The 18389-nt window shown below is 32.3% G+C and overlaps 1 protein-coding gene across 1 annotated transcript; it reads right to left on the bottom strand.

The window, feature by feature from the left end:
• Positions 1–3071: 3071 nt before the first annotated feature.
• Positions 3072–18107, bottom strand: Dr (muscle segmentation homeobox protein Drop). Its single transcript, XM_075292752.1, has 2 exons — positions 16335–18107; positions 3072–3468 (listed from the first exon to the last, which is right to left on the bottom strand). The coding sequence occupies exons 1-2, from the start codon at positions 17593–17595 to the stop codon at positions 3131–3133; spliced, it is 1599 nt and encodes a 532-aa protein (XP_075148867.1). The 5' UTR covers positions 17596–18107; the 3' UTR covers positions 3072–3130.
• Positions 18108–18389: the final 282 nt, after the last annotated feature.

Genomic DNA, 18389 nt, shown 5'->3' with positions numbered 1-18389 from the left:
AAATAGAGGTTGAGGAAAATTTTGCGAATTCGTAAACCGGAACATGGGGATATATTCCATTTGAACGCTTCCTTCGTCAGCCGAAATCGTCCATTGAGCCTGCAAAAAGGCGACTTTCTAACAGTGCACACCATTTCAAACCCATGTACTTACACCAATAGCAATGTGTCCTTTCCTTATTTGTCGTCAAATTATTTTATATTCGGAGGAATGTAAAAAGAGATAAGATAAAAAAAGAGATAAAATTTTGTCATTTCATTTTGTTCTGCTTCGTTTTTTGCTGTTGGCAATGCTAGAGAAATTGCATCAAATTTCGATCGAATGCCGTGATCCAAACTTTTAATCGTATCGGCAATTTTTTCGATACGATTATGAAGTCGATATCGACTGCCGTGATTAGCCCCCTGGTTGAAATTTGGTACGTGGTGGTAGTATATGATATTTAACTACCATGCCAAAAGTGGTCCATATCAGTCCATAATCATATATAGCCCCCATATAAACCGATCCCGAGATTTGGTTTTGGAGCCTCTTGGAGGAGCAAATTTCAATATGGTACATTGTGCTAGTATATGGTCGTTAACAACCATGCCTAACTAGGTCCATATCGGTCTATAGTTATATATAGCCCTCAGATAAACCAATCGCCCAATCACACAAAAATTGGTCCATATCAAGTGCATAATTCTATATAGCCCCTATATAAGCGACCCCCGTATTTCAATTCTGGCTCTCTACGTACCATGCAAAAAGGCCATATCGATTCGTAATTATTTGTAGACTTAACTATACATAACTTTTTTGTCTAATAAAGGGTGATTCTTTTGAGGTTAGGATTTTCATGCATTAGTATTTGACAGATCACGTGGGATTTCAGACATGGTGTCAAAGAGAAAGATGCTCAGTATGCTTTGACATTTCATCATGAATAGACTTACGATCTGCCACAACGTCGAATTTTCAGTGAATGGGCCCTAGAAAAGTTGGCAGAAAATCCGCTTTTTTATCGACAAATTTTGTTCAGCGATGAGGCTCATTTCTGGTTGAATGGCTACGTAAATAAGCAAAATTGCCGCATTTGGAGTGAAGAGCAACCAGAAGCCGTTCAAGAACTGCCCATGCATCCCGAAAAATGCACTGTTTGGTGTGGTTTGTACGCTGGTGGAATCATTGGACCGTATTTTTTCAAAGATGCTGTTGGACGCAACGTTACGGTGAATGGCGATCGCTATCGTTCGATGCTAACAAACTTTTTGTTGCCAAAAATGGAAGAACTGAACTTGGTTGACATGTGGTTTCAACAAGATGGCGCTACATGCCACACAGCTCGCGATTCTATGGCCATTTTGAGGGAAAACTTCGGAGAACAATTCATCTCAAGAAATGGACCGGTAAGTTGGCCACCAAAATCATGCGATTTGACGCCTTTAGACTATTTTTTGTGGGGCTACGTCAAGTCTAAAGTCTACAGAAATAAGCCAGCAACTATTCCAGCTTTGGAAGACAACATTTCCGAAGAAATTCGGGCTATTCCGGCCGAAATGCTCGAAAAAGTTGCCCAAAATTGGACTTTCCGAATGGACCACCTAAGACGCAGCCGCGGTCAACATTTAAATGAAATTATCTTCAAAAAGTAAATGTCATGGACCAATCTAACGTTTCAAATAAAGAACCGATGAGATTTTGCAAATTTTATGCGTTTTTTTTTTAAAAAAAGTTATCAAGCTCTTAACAAATCACCCTTTATATACCACGTATGGACTAACTCACAATTTAGAAAATGATGTTAAGAAGTTTTAAGATACCACAATCCAAGTAATTCGATTGTGAAGTTTCTACGCAATCCATGGTGGAGGGTACATAAGATTCGGCCTGGCCGAACTTACGGCCGTATATACTTGTTTTACTTATTTTTCTCCTCTGTAAGATCTCAATCTTAATTTGACATTTTCCACGCATCTTTTTCATTGCAGATTTAATTTCGATTCCCTGCATATTATTTTCTATGCAATGTAATCCCATAACCAATAATACGCAATTGTGTTTTTTTTTCAAAAATTATTTTTCATTATATTTTGTTTGATTATTTTTCTTGTGATTTTTGCTTTTTTCCATAATTTTAATTTTTTTGTGATTTTCTTTTTGCTTTTTCTTTTGTAATTTCTAGCTTAAGACTAATTTCAGCATTACATTAATTTATGAATACAAATTACAATAGAATTATTATTAAATACTAAACATTATGATAGATAGTATAGTAAAATCTAAATAAAGACAAATATATATTTTTTTTTTGCATAAAAGCAGAGCCTTTCTTTTCTAGTGATAAGTCTAAAGGAGGCATTTCTTTGTGTTAACCTAAACCACTGGGTGTGGCAGAGGTATAAGGAAAGGAAATGAAAAACAAACTTGTTCTTATTATTGTTTTAAATTTTAGTTACAGATTTTTTGTTTAAATAAAACTTAAACTTAACTGACCCGAAATTAAGTTCTGTTTCTTTAGAGAGAATTTTTTTTTTACAAATATAATACATAGGATTGTTTTTGTATATATTATTGGACTTGTTTTTAAATTAAATACTAGCCTGTAAGTCTCTGTGTTATTGTTTTAAGATTATTTACATTGTCTTAACCATTTTTTTTCTGAGGGAATTTTAATTGGGTTTTGCTGATTTTGTATTTTTTTCTATTCAACTCATAAATACAGTGCTTTGTTTTGCATAGGAATCAATTTTAGTGCTTATTCAGTGATTTTTCTTTTGAATTTTATAGCAAAAGAAAAATATTTACAATTTCCATTTATACAAAAATATTTTGTTTTCTTTGAGGTTTAGTAATTATTTACAATTAAAATGCGCTAACATCACAGCAATTTGGGGATTGTTTTTTTATAATTAAATTTTATAACTAAAAATTAAATTAATAACTAAGCGCATAGTAAACTTAAGATTTTTAATATACATTTTTTTCTTCTATTTTTGTTTTTCTCGAAATAAATTGGAATATAACAATCTTCCATGTTATTTGTTGCATTTTCTCCATATCTAGAGTAGAGTGAATTTTGGGGGAACTTTGGTGTTTTTATTTGGGCTTTTTGTTGTTGTTTGTTCTTTATAGGTTTTCCAGAAACCTAACCCAAATGCATTAAACTTGGATGAAAGTAACCAGCCATGGCCCATTGTGCTCCAGGACCTCCTCTCCCCAAGGCAGCCATTTTTATTTTTTCTATTTCAGCTTCCTGCAAACGTTTCGCCTTGGCTCTACGATTTTGGAACCAGATTTTCACTTGAGTCTCTGTTAGTCTTAGTGATGAGGAAAATTCAGCTCTTTCTGCTATACTGAGATATTGTTTTTCCCGGAATTTCTTTTCCAAAGACAATAATTGCTGAGTGGTAAATGGTGTGCGGGGTTTACGATTGGGTTTGTGTTTGCGTAAATTGCATTTTATGCGGGGTGGTTCATTGGCATCTAAAATTAAAATGAAAATAAAAGAAATTCATTAATAAAATGCAATTAAAAATAAAATAAAAATCAAACAAAAATAAAAAAACAAAAGAGAGAGAAACATGAGTTAGGTAATAAATTTGGGAATTAACCTAAGCCACCTATATCGAATTATTGGGTTTTGTCCCTAAATCAACAACCTTTTTTGTGGCAAAATTTCTACAGATCCTATAAACATTGAAATCCCATCCTTCAAACTTTTAATTAATGGACGGACGGACAGTGTAGGATTACTCTAAGCTTAGTACTATTTATAATTTGAGGTCTAGGATTGATAATTTTATTAAAATTTTAATAATAAAAAATTTAAAACAAAATTAAAATTTTTTGAAAAAAAAATTAAATTCTACTATTTATATTTCTGTTTTTTCTTTTATTAAAATGTTAACAATAAAAACATTAAAATAAAATAAAATAAAATAAAATAAATAAATAAATATGCAAAAAATAATTAAATATACATTAAAAAATTTAAAATAAATTTATTTTTAATTTCAAGAGGTATTCAAATTTATTTAAATTCCCAGCAAAAAAAATGGAAGTTCTTCTAAATGCACAACTTTAAAAGCACTTCCAAAATTTTCCTCCCAAAGATGTTCTTTATTTTAACTGAACAGCAAGTTCATTTGAGTCATTTTTATAAGTCACTTTTTTCATATTTTTAATGGGAAATTTAAAATTTTATAATTTCAAATAGGTTAAAAACAGATTAATAATTAATAAAATAGTGCAAATTATTTAAATTTTGTCGAAAAAAAATGCTAAATCCTTTCTAGAAAGATTAAGAATTTTTGAAAATATTTTATATCAAACGTTCCAGACAAGCGTTATAATGCATTCGAAATCATAACAAATTTTAAAAATTATTTATTCGTCAAAATATCACAAAATTTCTTAATTCGCATCCAAAACACGGGATTCGCATCACATCTTAAGAAGTAATGCAAATTCAGTGCAAGGGCAGTTGAAATGGTGGACATTCGTCCTATGACAAGCTCATGTTAAATTCATTTTCACCACTTTTTTGACCACGCTTTTTTGCTGGGTTTATTTAAATATTTTTAATTTCAAAATGTAAAAAAATAATTAAAAATTAAAACAAAAATGATCATTTATTTAATAAAATTCATTTCGTTAAATTTAATTGAAAATAATTCATTTTATTTTTTTCTGAGTTATTTTTTTTACAAATTTATATTCAAAAATTTTTCATTATTCCGTTTTTCCCTTTATTATTACCCTCCTGTTAAATATCAACTTGAGTGTCATTAAAAATATTTTGTAGAAATTTGATTGATATTTCTGGAATTTATTATTTTTTTGGAATTTTAATAATATAGAAATGAAATTAAATGTTAAATTCATTTTCACTACTTTTTTGACCACGCTTTTTTTGCTGGGTTTATTTAAATATTTTTAATTTCAAAATGTAAAAAAATAATTAAAAATGTAAGAAAATTTATCATTTATTTAATAAAATTCATTACGTTAAATTTAATTGAAAATAATTCATTTTATTTTTTTTATGAGTTATTTTTTTACAAATTTATATTCAAAAAATTTTTCATTATTCCGTTTTTCCATTATTATTACCCTCCTGTTAAATATCAACTTCAGTGTCATTAAAAATATTTAGTAGAAATTTGATTGATATTTCTCGATTTTTTTTTAATTTTAATAATATAGAAATGAAATTAAAATAAAATTATGTAAAATTAAAAAATATTAACATAAATGAACTAAAACAAATATATATTTTTTTAATTTAAATTAAGGATATATTTAAATTAAAAAAATTTATATCTATTTTAGTTCATTTATGTTAATGTTTTTTTTTTAATTTTACATAATTTTATTATGTAAAATTAAATAAATTTTATTTTATTATTTTTAATGTAAAGATTTATTAAAATTTATTATTTATTAAATTAGGTAATTTTTTTTTACTTTAACGGGGCATTTAAATTTATTGTTTGTTAAATAAAATTTATTTAATTAAATTAATTGTGTATTAAACCTTATTATTGATTTACCATTTACTTCAATTTAATTAAAAATAAATCATTTTAGTTTTTTTTTTGTATTTCTATGACGTCAGTTCTTGTTTGCAAATTTATATTAAAAAATCTCACATTATTCCGTTTTTTTTTTTCATTATTACCCTGTTAAATATCAACTTAAGTGTCATTAATAATATTGCATTTTGTAGAAACTTTTAAGAGACAACAACAACAACAAAACATAAATGTTAATAGCTTTAATAACATGAGCAAATATTGCTAATTGCTGCGACAAGATACAGTAGCAACAATTCACACAAATAGCTCTTTTTTTCACATCCTCATGTCTAACAAATCACACAAAAAAAACAAAAATCGTTAAAGAAAAGAAGATCTAGAGGTAGTCATGTGTGTGTGGGGCATCTCTAAGAGGGGGGCGGGGGAAGTCTTCATGGTAGATCTGAATGCGTCTACATGTAAATTACTTTGAACATTGACAATGTGGCACCTCTATGCAAATATTAACGACAACATGATGGCTAATATTTAACAAATTACCTTTGAAATACAACAACAACAACAACACCGGCAAACATATAACACACAATTGTCAACAACAAATGACTAACAAACGGGCAAAAACTTGGCAATATTTTCGAAATATTTGTTGCTGTTGGCCTTCATTCGCCCATACATATATCACAGGCCTAAGAAGCCAAACCAAAAATTGAATATTGTTTGTTTCCCTTCGACTCTCCCTAGTATGGTGCATATCTATATGGGAAACACAAATCATTCAATGAAAAAAAAATAAAATTTGCTAAACAGGGAGTAATAGACGACATATTTGCACCACAATCCTTGGGGTTTTGGAAAAGAAAATCCTCTGTCTAACAGTAGAAGAGATGGCGTGTTATGTGCAAATATTAAACAATTCCTCCCTACAAAAGTGTCGTAGTACGTTTTAGCAATGGGAACTGATAAGAAATGCAATTGCATTGGCATAGACTGTAGTATAGGGATGGCATTTGAGATAGTGGGGAAAGGTAAAATGTGGAATTTTCAATTTTTTTTTGGAGGGAAAAGGTATTATAATAAATTAGAAAAATAAATTTACTTAGAAAAACATATTAAACATTTTTTAAAAATCTAGTGGCGCCCAACGTATGTTCTTCATTCAAATTGGTAAAAAAAAAATACAAGGACAAAAACAAAATATTGACAACAAAAACATGACCTATTAAAAAAAAATAAAAACTCAATATAATTAACTAATGAAAATTGGCACCCAACATTTACTATCAGTTATTATTGACTCAATTACTCTATTGGTCCACTTTTTAAAATAGAAACTTAAAAATTCTTTCTAAATAATAATTATTAAAATAATTGGAAATTAAAAATATATATATTGGTGCCTAAAGATTTTGCTTCGATCTATTATTTATAGTGGGGAAAGTAGACTCATTTCATCAATTGATCCCTTTGGAAAAGTAATAATCAAAATTTTGTGGACAAAATCAAATTCTTGAAATTATTGAAAATTCCAAATTTTAATAATACATAAATTTGCATATCAATCTCGGGGACTTGAACTTTAAATTAATCATTATATATAAAAAAGTAAAAAAAAAAATCAATAAATTTTTATAATGGCGCCCAACAGGTGCCTAGGTCCTAGGAAAATTCATTTTGAGATATTACAGCTCAATGTTCGTTGTCATTGCAACTGAACATATAAAATTAAGCCTTTGGCGCCCAACTCATGATCATAGACCAAATTATTTTTTCTAAAATAAATGCTTATACAGATTTATAATATTTAAGTATTTTTAGATATTTAGTCATCTAGAATATTCCATTCCCTATTCCAAATAACAAATTCTGTGTTATCATGTAAATTCCTCTCTTTGTCCTTTATAAAATTCCCTCCCATGATGACATCCCTTCTATGCAAGCAATAAGTCTTCTCCAAGCCGTTCATCACTCAAACCGTCATTCCAGTACAAAAGCATTTAGACTTTAATGCCAGAATTGTTGCCAGCCATGATGATGGGTTTTATGGCTGCATTTTTTTCGATTTGTTTTTATTGTATTTCTTGCTGCTGTTGCATGCCATGTTGACTGCAAATGGTGTTAAAAGTTATGCATGTTACGGCCTTAAGTATTTGTTTTGGCAACAAACGTTACCTCGGTCCTGGTAAAGTTGCGTGTTTTAAAGGTGGGTTGTCTGTCGTAGTCGTTATAGACGATTGTTGCGTTGTTAAGGCAACATAACAAGCCCAGCCATTTCAAAACACCATCAACCACCACTATCAGACACACCTACAATTCTTGGCCAATTGTGGTTATATTTTTTTTGTTATTTAATTTTCTACTAGATTGCCGTGTTATGGCCCTGAGTCAATCTATGTCTGGAGTGTTGTAGCTTCCCAATGCAAACAATTAATTTCTATAATTGCACAATCTAAAAACGAAAACAACTTTTCTTCAACAAGAACTATCAAAATACGGAGAGAGACAAAAACAACGAATTGGGAGGAAAAACTCGTCCACAAAACAAAAGCTAATTAAACGGCTAAAGAAGAATTCCAACAAAAATTTAAGTGGATAATATTAACAAAAAAAAAGAGGGTTATCTACTTGGATAAGAATGGAGAATGCAGTTATTGGAGTTCGGGGAATATAAAAACATTGTTGCAAATGATTTAAAAATGTGGGGCGAAAATCGGTTTGGCGCCCAACAAAGAAAGAACTGACAATAATTTAGTCTTCAATCAAGGTTCAAGGTTCATCTGTTTTAAAAAGTTGTAGTAATTTGAATGCAAATGCTCGCATTTTTGACATTAAATTATATAATAAAATAAAATTTAAATATTGAAGCAATACCAAAGAAAACTGGCGCCCAACGTTGGGTGACTCCAAACATATCTAATTTTTATACTAAAACCAAGCTTTAACCTGGTAATCATAAAGACTATATATATGTATTACTTAATTTATTATAATTACAAATTATAATAAACTTATTTATACGGGCACTAGAAATTATAGAGAAACAGTTTCTCAACTATACTCCCTTGACTCGAAATAAAACTGGCGCCCAACGTTAAAAATATAAATTTGCTTATATGACAGCATGGAATCCTTAGTGTTAATAAGGTAACACTTTGACCCCCAAGAGTTTTCAATTTTCACCTTTTTCTTTTCGTTCCAAATCAAAAATGAGAAAAAGATGATTTTCTACTTCCCCGTTATCACCTTCCTTTATCGCTCTCATTTAATTAGCTCAAATTACCATGACATCGAATCCATTCAAAAATTTGAAACAAGCCAAAAATTTTTTTTATAATCAGGTGTAATATGTCACTTTAAAGCGGCTTCTGGCTTTGTGTTGTCTCTGTTGTTTTCGGTAGCATAGCAAAAAAACAAAAAAACAACCATATCAGAAGAGTAGGCTGCTACTTCAAAAGTAAAATATCCGACGCTTGTGCCGCTTGTCAAATAAGTTTTGTTCAGACACTGTGTGTATGGTGTTATCATAATGAAAAATCTGTCATTATTTGTTAAGACCAACCAGGCGGACAAAAGGTCCTTTTGTGTTTTTATAACACCAGAAGTAGTACTTAACACACTCAAAGGAAAAAGACCCAAACGACACAAAATATACTACTAGGTGTGTCTGTCCAGCGGTCAATTTTTTTCTTTTCTTTAGCCTTCGAGTCAGGTTTCAAAACTGACGACTACCATTGCATGGTTCATTTGTCTGTCTTTCTGTCCAATTTTTCTCTGTTTTTGGTATTTATTCACAGCTCAGTCCTCAGTGAAGAACTCTACTCTCTTTCGATATAACGAAGATGAACTGTTGACAGCAGCCAACCAGCCCGATGAGGATGATAACCTGCTGTGTGACAAAACACTCTACTCAATACTCCCAGTATCATTGACGATTCTTATGATAACAAATCGAAAAAAGAAAAACAACAACGGTGAAAATAATGTGACAGGTAAAAGTCTTTGAAGTTACATTGCCACATCAGAAAAAAAATTTAAATGAAAATTTTAGAGAAACAGTGTACTTCGAAGCTTATCGGAAGAGAGAAGCCTGATGGTTTAAGGATCACCTGTTTTCTAGGCGAGAAAGAAGGGATGTAATGTTGGGGGATAAATTGAAAAGGAATGTATTACATAACATTACAATTAATGGGAAAATAATATTCATAAAAACTAGAGCTAAAGAAGCCAAAAAAATTAAAAAAAAAAATAAATATTCAAAGTACTAGAACTAAACTACCCAGTAAAAAAAGCGTCGCCAAAAAATTAGGGAAAATGTTGGGTTCCGGAAGTAGTGCAAAATTGGTGCAGAAGCGATGAATTTAACATGGGCTTGCGTAGGGAAAATGTTGGGATCCGGAAGTAGTGCAAAATTGGCGCAGAAGCGATGAATTTAACATGGGCTTGTCATAGGACGGATGTCCACTATTTCAACAGCCATTGCACTGAATTTGCATCACTTCTTACTCTGTCACTCAAATTCAGTGTTTTGGATGTGAATTAAAAAATGTTGTCATATTTTGACAAATAAATAATTTTTATAATTGTTTATGATTTTTAATGCATTCTAATACTTGTCCTAAACGTTTGAATTAAAATATTTTAAAAAATACGCATTATTTCTTGATTGGATTTAGATTTTTTTTCGACAAAGTTTCAATAATTTGTACCATTTTGTTAAAGCTTACTGTTTTTAACTTCTTGAAACAAAAACAACAAAAAAATTACCCATTAAAAATATGAAAAAAACGAGTTATAAATAATTGAATTAGAAAACTTCCTGTTTAGTTAAAGCTTACTCTGTTTTTACATTCTTGAAAAAACAAAATAAATAAAAAATTTACCCATTAAAAATATGAAAAAAGGCGAGTTATAAATAATTGAATTAGAAAAACTTCCTTTGTAGTTAAAATAAAGAACATCTTTGGGAGTACATCTTTTGGAAGTGCTTTTAAAGTTTGTGTCTTTGGAAGAACTTCCAATTTTTTTTTGTTGGGTAAAGATACCAAATAAAACACAAATCCTTTTTTGTTTCGAAAATTTTAAATTAAATTATTTTATAAATAAATTAAATTAAATAAATTATTTTATAAAAATGACTATAAAAATGTTTAATAAAACAACAAAATATGCCCTCAATGTCATATTGTATCAACAGACTTTAGGTGTTGTAGCCCAATAGCTTCAATAAGGCTATGCCAACTATGGTGCGGAAAGAACATCCATAAGAAAAAAAATCATTAAAATGTATCACCATGATGTGACTTTAAAGGAAGAAGAATTAAAAAAAAATAATAAACCACTATCATTGAGCAAAAAAACGTTTCTCTGCATTTAAGTTATTTTTCCTTAAGGTAATGTTAACTTTGAAATAAAAAAATATAGCTTCGTAATATTATGAAAATTTTTAATAAAATTAAATCATTGAACTATTTTCTTAAATATAAAGAGACTTGTCGTTATTGTTCCGATAAATCAAATATTTCAATGAAAAAATTCCTTTGGCTCAATTTTAATAACATTTTCTTTGTGTGTACCTGCCCTACGGGAAATGGATCAATCACAGAACCGAAAATTATAAATTAAATTATATAAATAAATTAAATTAAATAAATTATTTTATAATATATTTCACAACGAAATGACTATAAAAATGTTTAATAAAACAACAAAATATGCCCTCAATGTCATATTGTATCAGCAGACTTTAGGTGTTGTAGCCCAATAGCTTCAATAAGGCTATGCCAACTATGGTGTGGAAGGAACACCCATGAGAAAAAAATCATTAAAATTTATCACCATGATGTGACCTTAAAGGAAGAAGAATTAAAAAAAAAAATAATAATAATCCATGATCATTAACAAAAAAAAAAAAAAAAAAAAAAAAAGTTTCTCTGCATTCAAGTTATTATACCCTCCATCATAGGATGGGGGTATATTAACTTTGTCATTCCGTTTGTAACACATCGAAATATTGCTCTAAGACCCCATAAAGTATATATATTCTGGGTCGTGGTGAAATTCTGAGTCGATCTAAGCATGTCCGTCCGTCCGTCCGTCCGTCTGTTGAAATCACGCTAACTTCCGAACGAAACAAGCTATCGACTTGAAACTTGGCACAAGTAGTTGTTATCGATGTAGGTCGGATGGTATTGAAAATGGGCCATATCGGTCCACTTTTACGTATAGCCCCCATATAAAGGGACCCTCAGATTTGGCTTGTGGAGCCTCTAACAGAAGCCTATTTCATCCGATCCGGCTGAAATTTGGTACATGGTGTTGGTATATGGTCTCCAACAACCATGCAAAAATTGGTCCACATCGGTCCATAATTATATATAGCCCCCATATAAACCGATCCCCAGATTTGGCTTGCGGAGCCTCAAAGAGAAGAAAATTTCACCCGATCCGGCTGAAATTTGGTACATGATGTTGGCATATGGTCTCTAACAACCATGCAAAAATTGGTCTATATCGGTCCTTAATTATATATAGCCCCCATATAAACCGATCCCCACATTTGGCTTGTGGAGCCTCTAAGAGAAGCATATGTCATCCGATCCGGCTGAAATTTGGTACATGGTGTTGGTATATGGTCTCTAACAATCACGCAAAAATTGGTCCACATCGGTGCACAATTATATATAGCCCCCATATAAACCGATCCCCAGATTTGGCTTGCGAATCCTCAAAGCGAAGCAAATTGCATCCGATCCGGCTGAAATTTGGTACATGATGTTGGTATATGGTCTCTAACAACCATGCAAAAATTGGTCCACATCGGTCCATAATTATATATACACCCCATATAAACCGATCTCCAGATTTGGCTTGCGAAGCCTCAAAGAGAAGCAAATTGCATCCGATCCGGCTGAAATTTGGTACATGGTGTTGGTATATGGTCTCTAACAACCGTGCAAAAATTGGTCCACATCGGTCCATAATTATATATAGCGCCCATATAAACCGATCCCCAAATTTGGGTTCCGGAGCCTCAAAGAGAAGCAAATTTCATCCGATCCGCCTGAAATGTGGTACATGATATTGGTATATGGTCTCTAACAACCATGCGAAAATTGGTCCACATCGGTTCATAATTATATATAGCCCCCATATAAACCGATCCCCAGATTTGGCTTGCGAAGTATCCAAGAGAAGCAAATTTCACCCAATCCGGTTGTAACTTGGAACATGGTATTAGTATATATCTTTAACAAGCGCGCCAGAAATGGTCCATATCGGTCCATAATTATATATATCCCCCATATAAAATGTTCTCCAGATTTGACCTCCGGAGCCTCTTGGAGGAGCAAAATTCATCCGATCCGGTTCAAATTAGGAACGTGGTGTTAGTATATGATCGCTAACAACCATACCAAAATTGGTCTAATCACACAAAAATTGGTCCATATCGGTTCATAATCATGGTTGCCACTAGAGCCAAAAATAGTCTACCAAAATTTTATTTCTATAGAAAATTTTGTCAAAATTTTATTTCTATAGAAAATTTTGTCAAAATTTTATTCGGTTCATAATAAAATTTTCATCATTGTCAAAATTTTATTTCTATAGAAAATTTTGTTCAATTTTGATTCGGTTCATAATCATGGTTGCCACTCGAGCCAAAAATAATCTACCAAGATTTTATTTCTATAGAAAATTTTGTCAAAAGTTTATTTCTGTAGAAAATTTTGTGAAAATTTTATTTCTATAGAAAATTTTATTTCTGTTGTCAAAATTTTATGTCTACTTTGTCCAACTGAATTATATACGTATTGGATCGATCTTCTTTGATTTAATATATACCACGTATGGACTTACATACAATTTAGAAGATGGTGTTAGGAGGTTTTAAGATACCTTGCCATCGGCAAGCGTTACCGCAACTTAAGTAATTCGATTGTGGATGGCAGTGTTTAGAAGAAGTTTCTACGCAATCCATGATGGAGGGTACATAAGCTTCGGCCTGGCCGAACTTACGGCCGTATATACTTGTTTTTCCTTAAGGTGATGTTAACTTTGAAATAAAAAAAATATAGCTTCGTAATATTATGAACATTTTTAATAAAATTAAATCATTGAACTATTTTCTTAAAAATAAAGAGACTTCTCGTTATTGTTCCGATAAATCAAATATTTCAATGAAAAAATGTCCATGGTTCAATTTAGTCCCTGGTGTGTATGGATCAGTCCCAGTTCTGATCCAAACGTATGGAAGATACCGGTCACTTTAACATGGGTTTGTCATTGGACTCATGTGGTGTGTATGGACCAGTCCCAGTTCTGATCCAAACGTATGGAAGGGACCGGTCACTTTAACATGGGTTTGTCATTGGACTCATCCCAAAGGACACGTCCTGGGACAATTTAGCAGGAGCATCCCATAGACAGGTCCTCAGGAACCAGTCTCGGACAAACTCTTAGAAATATGTTTCAATTTGGGCATGCCAATCGAACCCGAAATGAAAAAAAAACTTTTGAAATATGTTATTCTGATAATTTTATTGTGAAAATGCTTGATATTAAAATCTTAATGGATCTAAGATTTTAATATCAAGCATTGGACATTGTAAAAAGCAAAAACCCCGACGCTTATTGAGATTTTTTTCCAAATAACAAAAACCCTATGAAGTTTTCTTCAAGGGGGTTTATGTAAAAGAGAAGCAAAAACTGCTTTCACGAGTGACAAAATACCCCACAGAAATGAATTTCATAGAATAAACCCATATAGTTGTTTTTGTCTTTATCCTTTTGTTTTTCACAAAAAAAAACCTTAAAAATGTCTTTAACAATTTTTCACCCTGTCTTAATGTGAGAAATGTTAACTTCAAGAAACACTTTTTCATAGGCCACAAAGAAGAAAAAAAATGAGAAACTCAACTCCAGTATTATGCAAAAATGGTTTTTGTTTCGAGTTTTATATGTAAAAATGGGGAAGGTGGGTGTTATAAAATGTAGACTAAAGTGTGAATTGTGCATTTGAGTTTTCAGGCTTTTTTTTTTTTTGTATTTTTAGTTCACCCTGTTCCATAGAAAAATCTAAAGCATTTAAAGATCTTGATAAACCTATGAAAAACGGAAGAGTTTTTTTTTGTTTGTTTAAATATTTAAATTTCTTTTTAATAAAATAATTGGTTATAGGGAGATTCTCTGTACTTTTGCCCTGTCTACTTATTCACAAAATGGTTGCCGTTGCCATATATACACATATACCAACATTGGGATTTAGTAATGTCTCTGTTTTTGTTTTAAATGTCCAATTATATACCCCCTAGTCCCATATACAGTGGGTGAGCAGTTAAAGCTCACTAAACTTGCCTGGATAACCCGCATGGCCATGAACATGGAACATGACGCTGATAAAATCCATTGACTCTTTAGTGTAGTCTGATGGCTGACTGACTAATGGTAATGACAGTGATGTGGACAATCATGGTGATGATGATGATGGCGATCATTATGGTCCTAATAAAATTATTAAATGATTAATAAGGAAACCTCCAAATGCCATGTTTTATTATATTTGAAGAGGGTTCAATTACTCTACATTGGGTGATTGGCAATAATATGTAACAGGGTGATTTGGAATTTAATTATTTCCAAAAGTTTGGGGAAATATGAATAACATAAAGTTTTTTAATCAGGGCAAAATTTACATTAAATTAAAACAAAAAAAAAATAAATAAATAAATAAAAAATCATAGACTCTACTTTGTCAAGGAATCATAGTCAATATATTATATATTTCTTGATACAAGTATTTTTTTCTTTGGGCGCATCAAAAATTTAAAGCTGAAATTATGTTGTGGCTGGCAAAAATTGTTTACAAAAACTTTTTGATAAATTGAAAACTTATGATCAAACCAACGTTATAATATCCACCGAAAATATAAAAATAAATTAATCACCGGTGCCAAAGTCGGATGGACTGCAGTGCTTTATAAAAATTTAGATTCCTCTGAAATTGTAATTTAAAATAACTTTTGGGAAACATAAACTATCAGAAGAGGCTTCGTATTATAACGAAATTAGTCATATGAAACAATTCATAAAATTAATGAACATTTTCCTTATCCTTATGAGGCATTTTTGTTGCCAACAAAAAAATTCGTTTGCTTAATTTTAATGAAATTTTCTTTATGTATAGACATCGGCATCACTTTTGTAAAAAGACCCTCGTATTTCCAATTTATGTTGGCCGTTTAAAACGGTTGTCACCCATAAAAGAAGAGTTAAAATCCCATTGTAGCATAGAATTGAAAATAACAATGAACATGCTAACTTTTTACCAATGCCAATATTCCATGTCGCTTAATAGGAATTAACCCTCTAATGCGCAATCCCGCCTTTAGGCGGGCTTCATTGAATCAGGAACCTTTTAGTAAAACGCACCTTAAGACAACAAAAATGGGTAAAATAAAAAGAAAACTTAGTTGAAACTGTTCATGAGGCTTTGTAGCATATACTGAATTTTACCGTATAATTTTTTCTTGTTTAGTTTTCTTGCTTTTGTTTCGTTAACATTGAATATTTAATCAGCTGGCAAAAAAATTGGGGCATTAGAGGGTTAATGCGAATCTTTTAGCAGGCTTATTAAACCCGATTTTATTTGGCTATAAATGTCCATATTTTTTTTTTTTTAAATATTTCTCCTATTTTTAATATCTTCATTACCCCCTAATAAATATTTTTTTAAACCTTAATTGTTTTTTTCCCTCTCTCTCTCCTAAAATTATTTCACAAAAAATCTTTTAATTATAAAATTGCGAAACTTACCTCCTCCACCGAAACCCTGACCCGGAAACAAACCAGGAGGACCAAATGGTGGCATTTGTCTTGCTCCCGGCCATGGTACACCAGCTCCACCAATACCTCCCCAGGCCACTGCGGCTGCAGCCAAAGCACTAAAAGGTGTCGGTCTAATGGGTCCATGACCCGAGGCCGCCAAAACAGCAGGTGATAGGAGATGAGGCGAATTGGCCAATGAATTGTGACCTTCATCGGGTGATTTACTAGAATCCAAACCATCGGGTGTTGAGCGGGGTGAATCATCAGCATTCATATCCTCAATATCTACAATGGAATCCTCTTCTTCATCATGATCTAAATCTTGGTCATTTAAATCTTCATCATATTCCAGCTCTGAATCAATGGAGCTACCTATGGGCGAATGACGTTCACATTTTGCCGTCGCTGTTAACATAGAGGAAGGGGTCGCTGACGAGTTGGAGGTAGATGTGTTATTTGTGGCATTGAGAGGAGCTTCTGTATTCGCATTAGAGCTGGCCGCTGATGATTGGGGAGGTGTAGTGGTTTGGGGATTTGTGGCATCATTGACAGATTGAACCAAACCGCTGGGTAATAATAAGGAACCAGCCGCCGCTGCTGCTGCTGCAGCCGCAGCTGCTGATGGTGGACAGGCACTAGGATGTCTTAGATGAGCAGGTAAATGATGACTTAAATGGGGATTAACATTGGGATTATTGGATGCCCCCACTGCCGCTGCTGCGGCAGCCATGGCGGCGGCATGTTGCTGTTGGGCATGTACCGCTTGTAAAAAATGGGCATGATGGGCCCCTATGACCGGATGGAACTGTGGATGGGCCGGATGATTGGGAGAGGCAGGTGATGAGGATGATTCATGAGATACAGGTGAGGTGGCCGCCGATGGTGTACTGGATAGATTTGTAGGCATATTATCGCTAGCCCCCGATCCAGGGCCATAACTATTGGTGGGGGTACGAGGTCTGGTATCTGCCAGCAGAGAGGCCACACTGAAATTACTCAAACGCGATGTGGTCTTGTTCAAGGTATGCTGATGGGAATGCTGGAGATTTCTTAAATGCTGTTGATGGGCCATTATAAGGGCCGATGGTGATGTGGGTGTAGCCGTCGAAATGGCCGTTGTTGGTGGCGAAACCACCATAGTGGTAGTATTGGAGCTTGTGGAATTCATAGCGGTTTGCGGCGGTACCGTCGGGCTAGTCATATTCGCACGTAAACCAGTGACAGTCATACCTGATGACAATTTCAACATAAATTGCTTAAGCCGAGTTCGAGAAGGAATTTCTTTATAACAAAAGTCCGTATTTTGAAATTAAACGAAACCAGATGATGAAGAAATTTTTATTGTAAATATTTTTTTTTTTTTGTATTTTTAATTATGAAACATTGCACTGTTTGTTGTCTTTTTTTACACTTTTTTCATTTTGTTTGTTTTTGTAATTCAATTTGTAATTACACTTGGTGCTATCAATTTTCTTTTGCTGTTTTATACTTTGCTTGCAATTATTTCCATTAATTGGAAAATTTGTTTTTAATTGCCTTGATTGGTTTTTGATTAATTTTTAACAAATTCTTTTTTTTTTGTAAATTGTTTTGCTCTCTTTCCGTTTGAAAAAAAAAAAACAACACTTGCTTGAAATTGGTATTTTTTTCTTATTCTCTGAGTGTTGTTTCTTTTTTTTACTATACGGTTTGTTATTGTTGTTTTGCTTTAAGACGTTACAAAACAAGCGCTCGTTAACATCAGACACGTCCTCTTGAGATCACGACTGTTTAACAACTGAACTGTTAAGCATTCAGTATGAAATCTCGGTTCATTCACTTGACTTGCTCAGCAGAGTGTTATGAATGCTGCGCACACACAAGTCAACCTCTTTTGAGGAAAGTGGAAGCAACACACACCCATACAATATGTGCGACAAAGGCACACACAGAGCGTAAGCCAATAGTCTGGTTAGAGAGAAGCATGATACTCTCTGGTTCTCATTAAAGGAAAATGCTTAACAAGGGTGCGTGTGTTGTTTTCATTTAATGAAAATAGGTGGT

This window comes from Haematobia irritans, chromosome 1 (genome assembly GCF_050003625.1).
Source record: "Haematobia irritans isolate KBUSLIRL chromosome 1, ASM5000362v1, whole genome shotgun sequence".
NCBI lineage: Eukaryota > Metazoa > Arthropoda > Insecta > Diptera > Muscidae > Haematobia > Haematobia irritans.
This window is presented reverse-complemented; position numbering and strand designations above follow the sequence as displayed.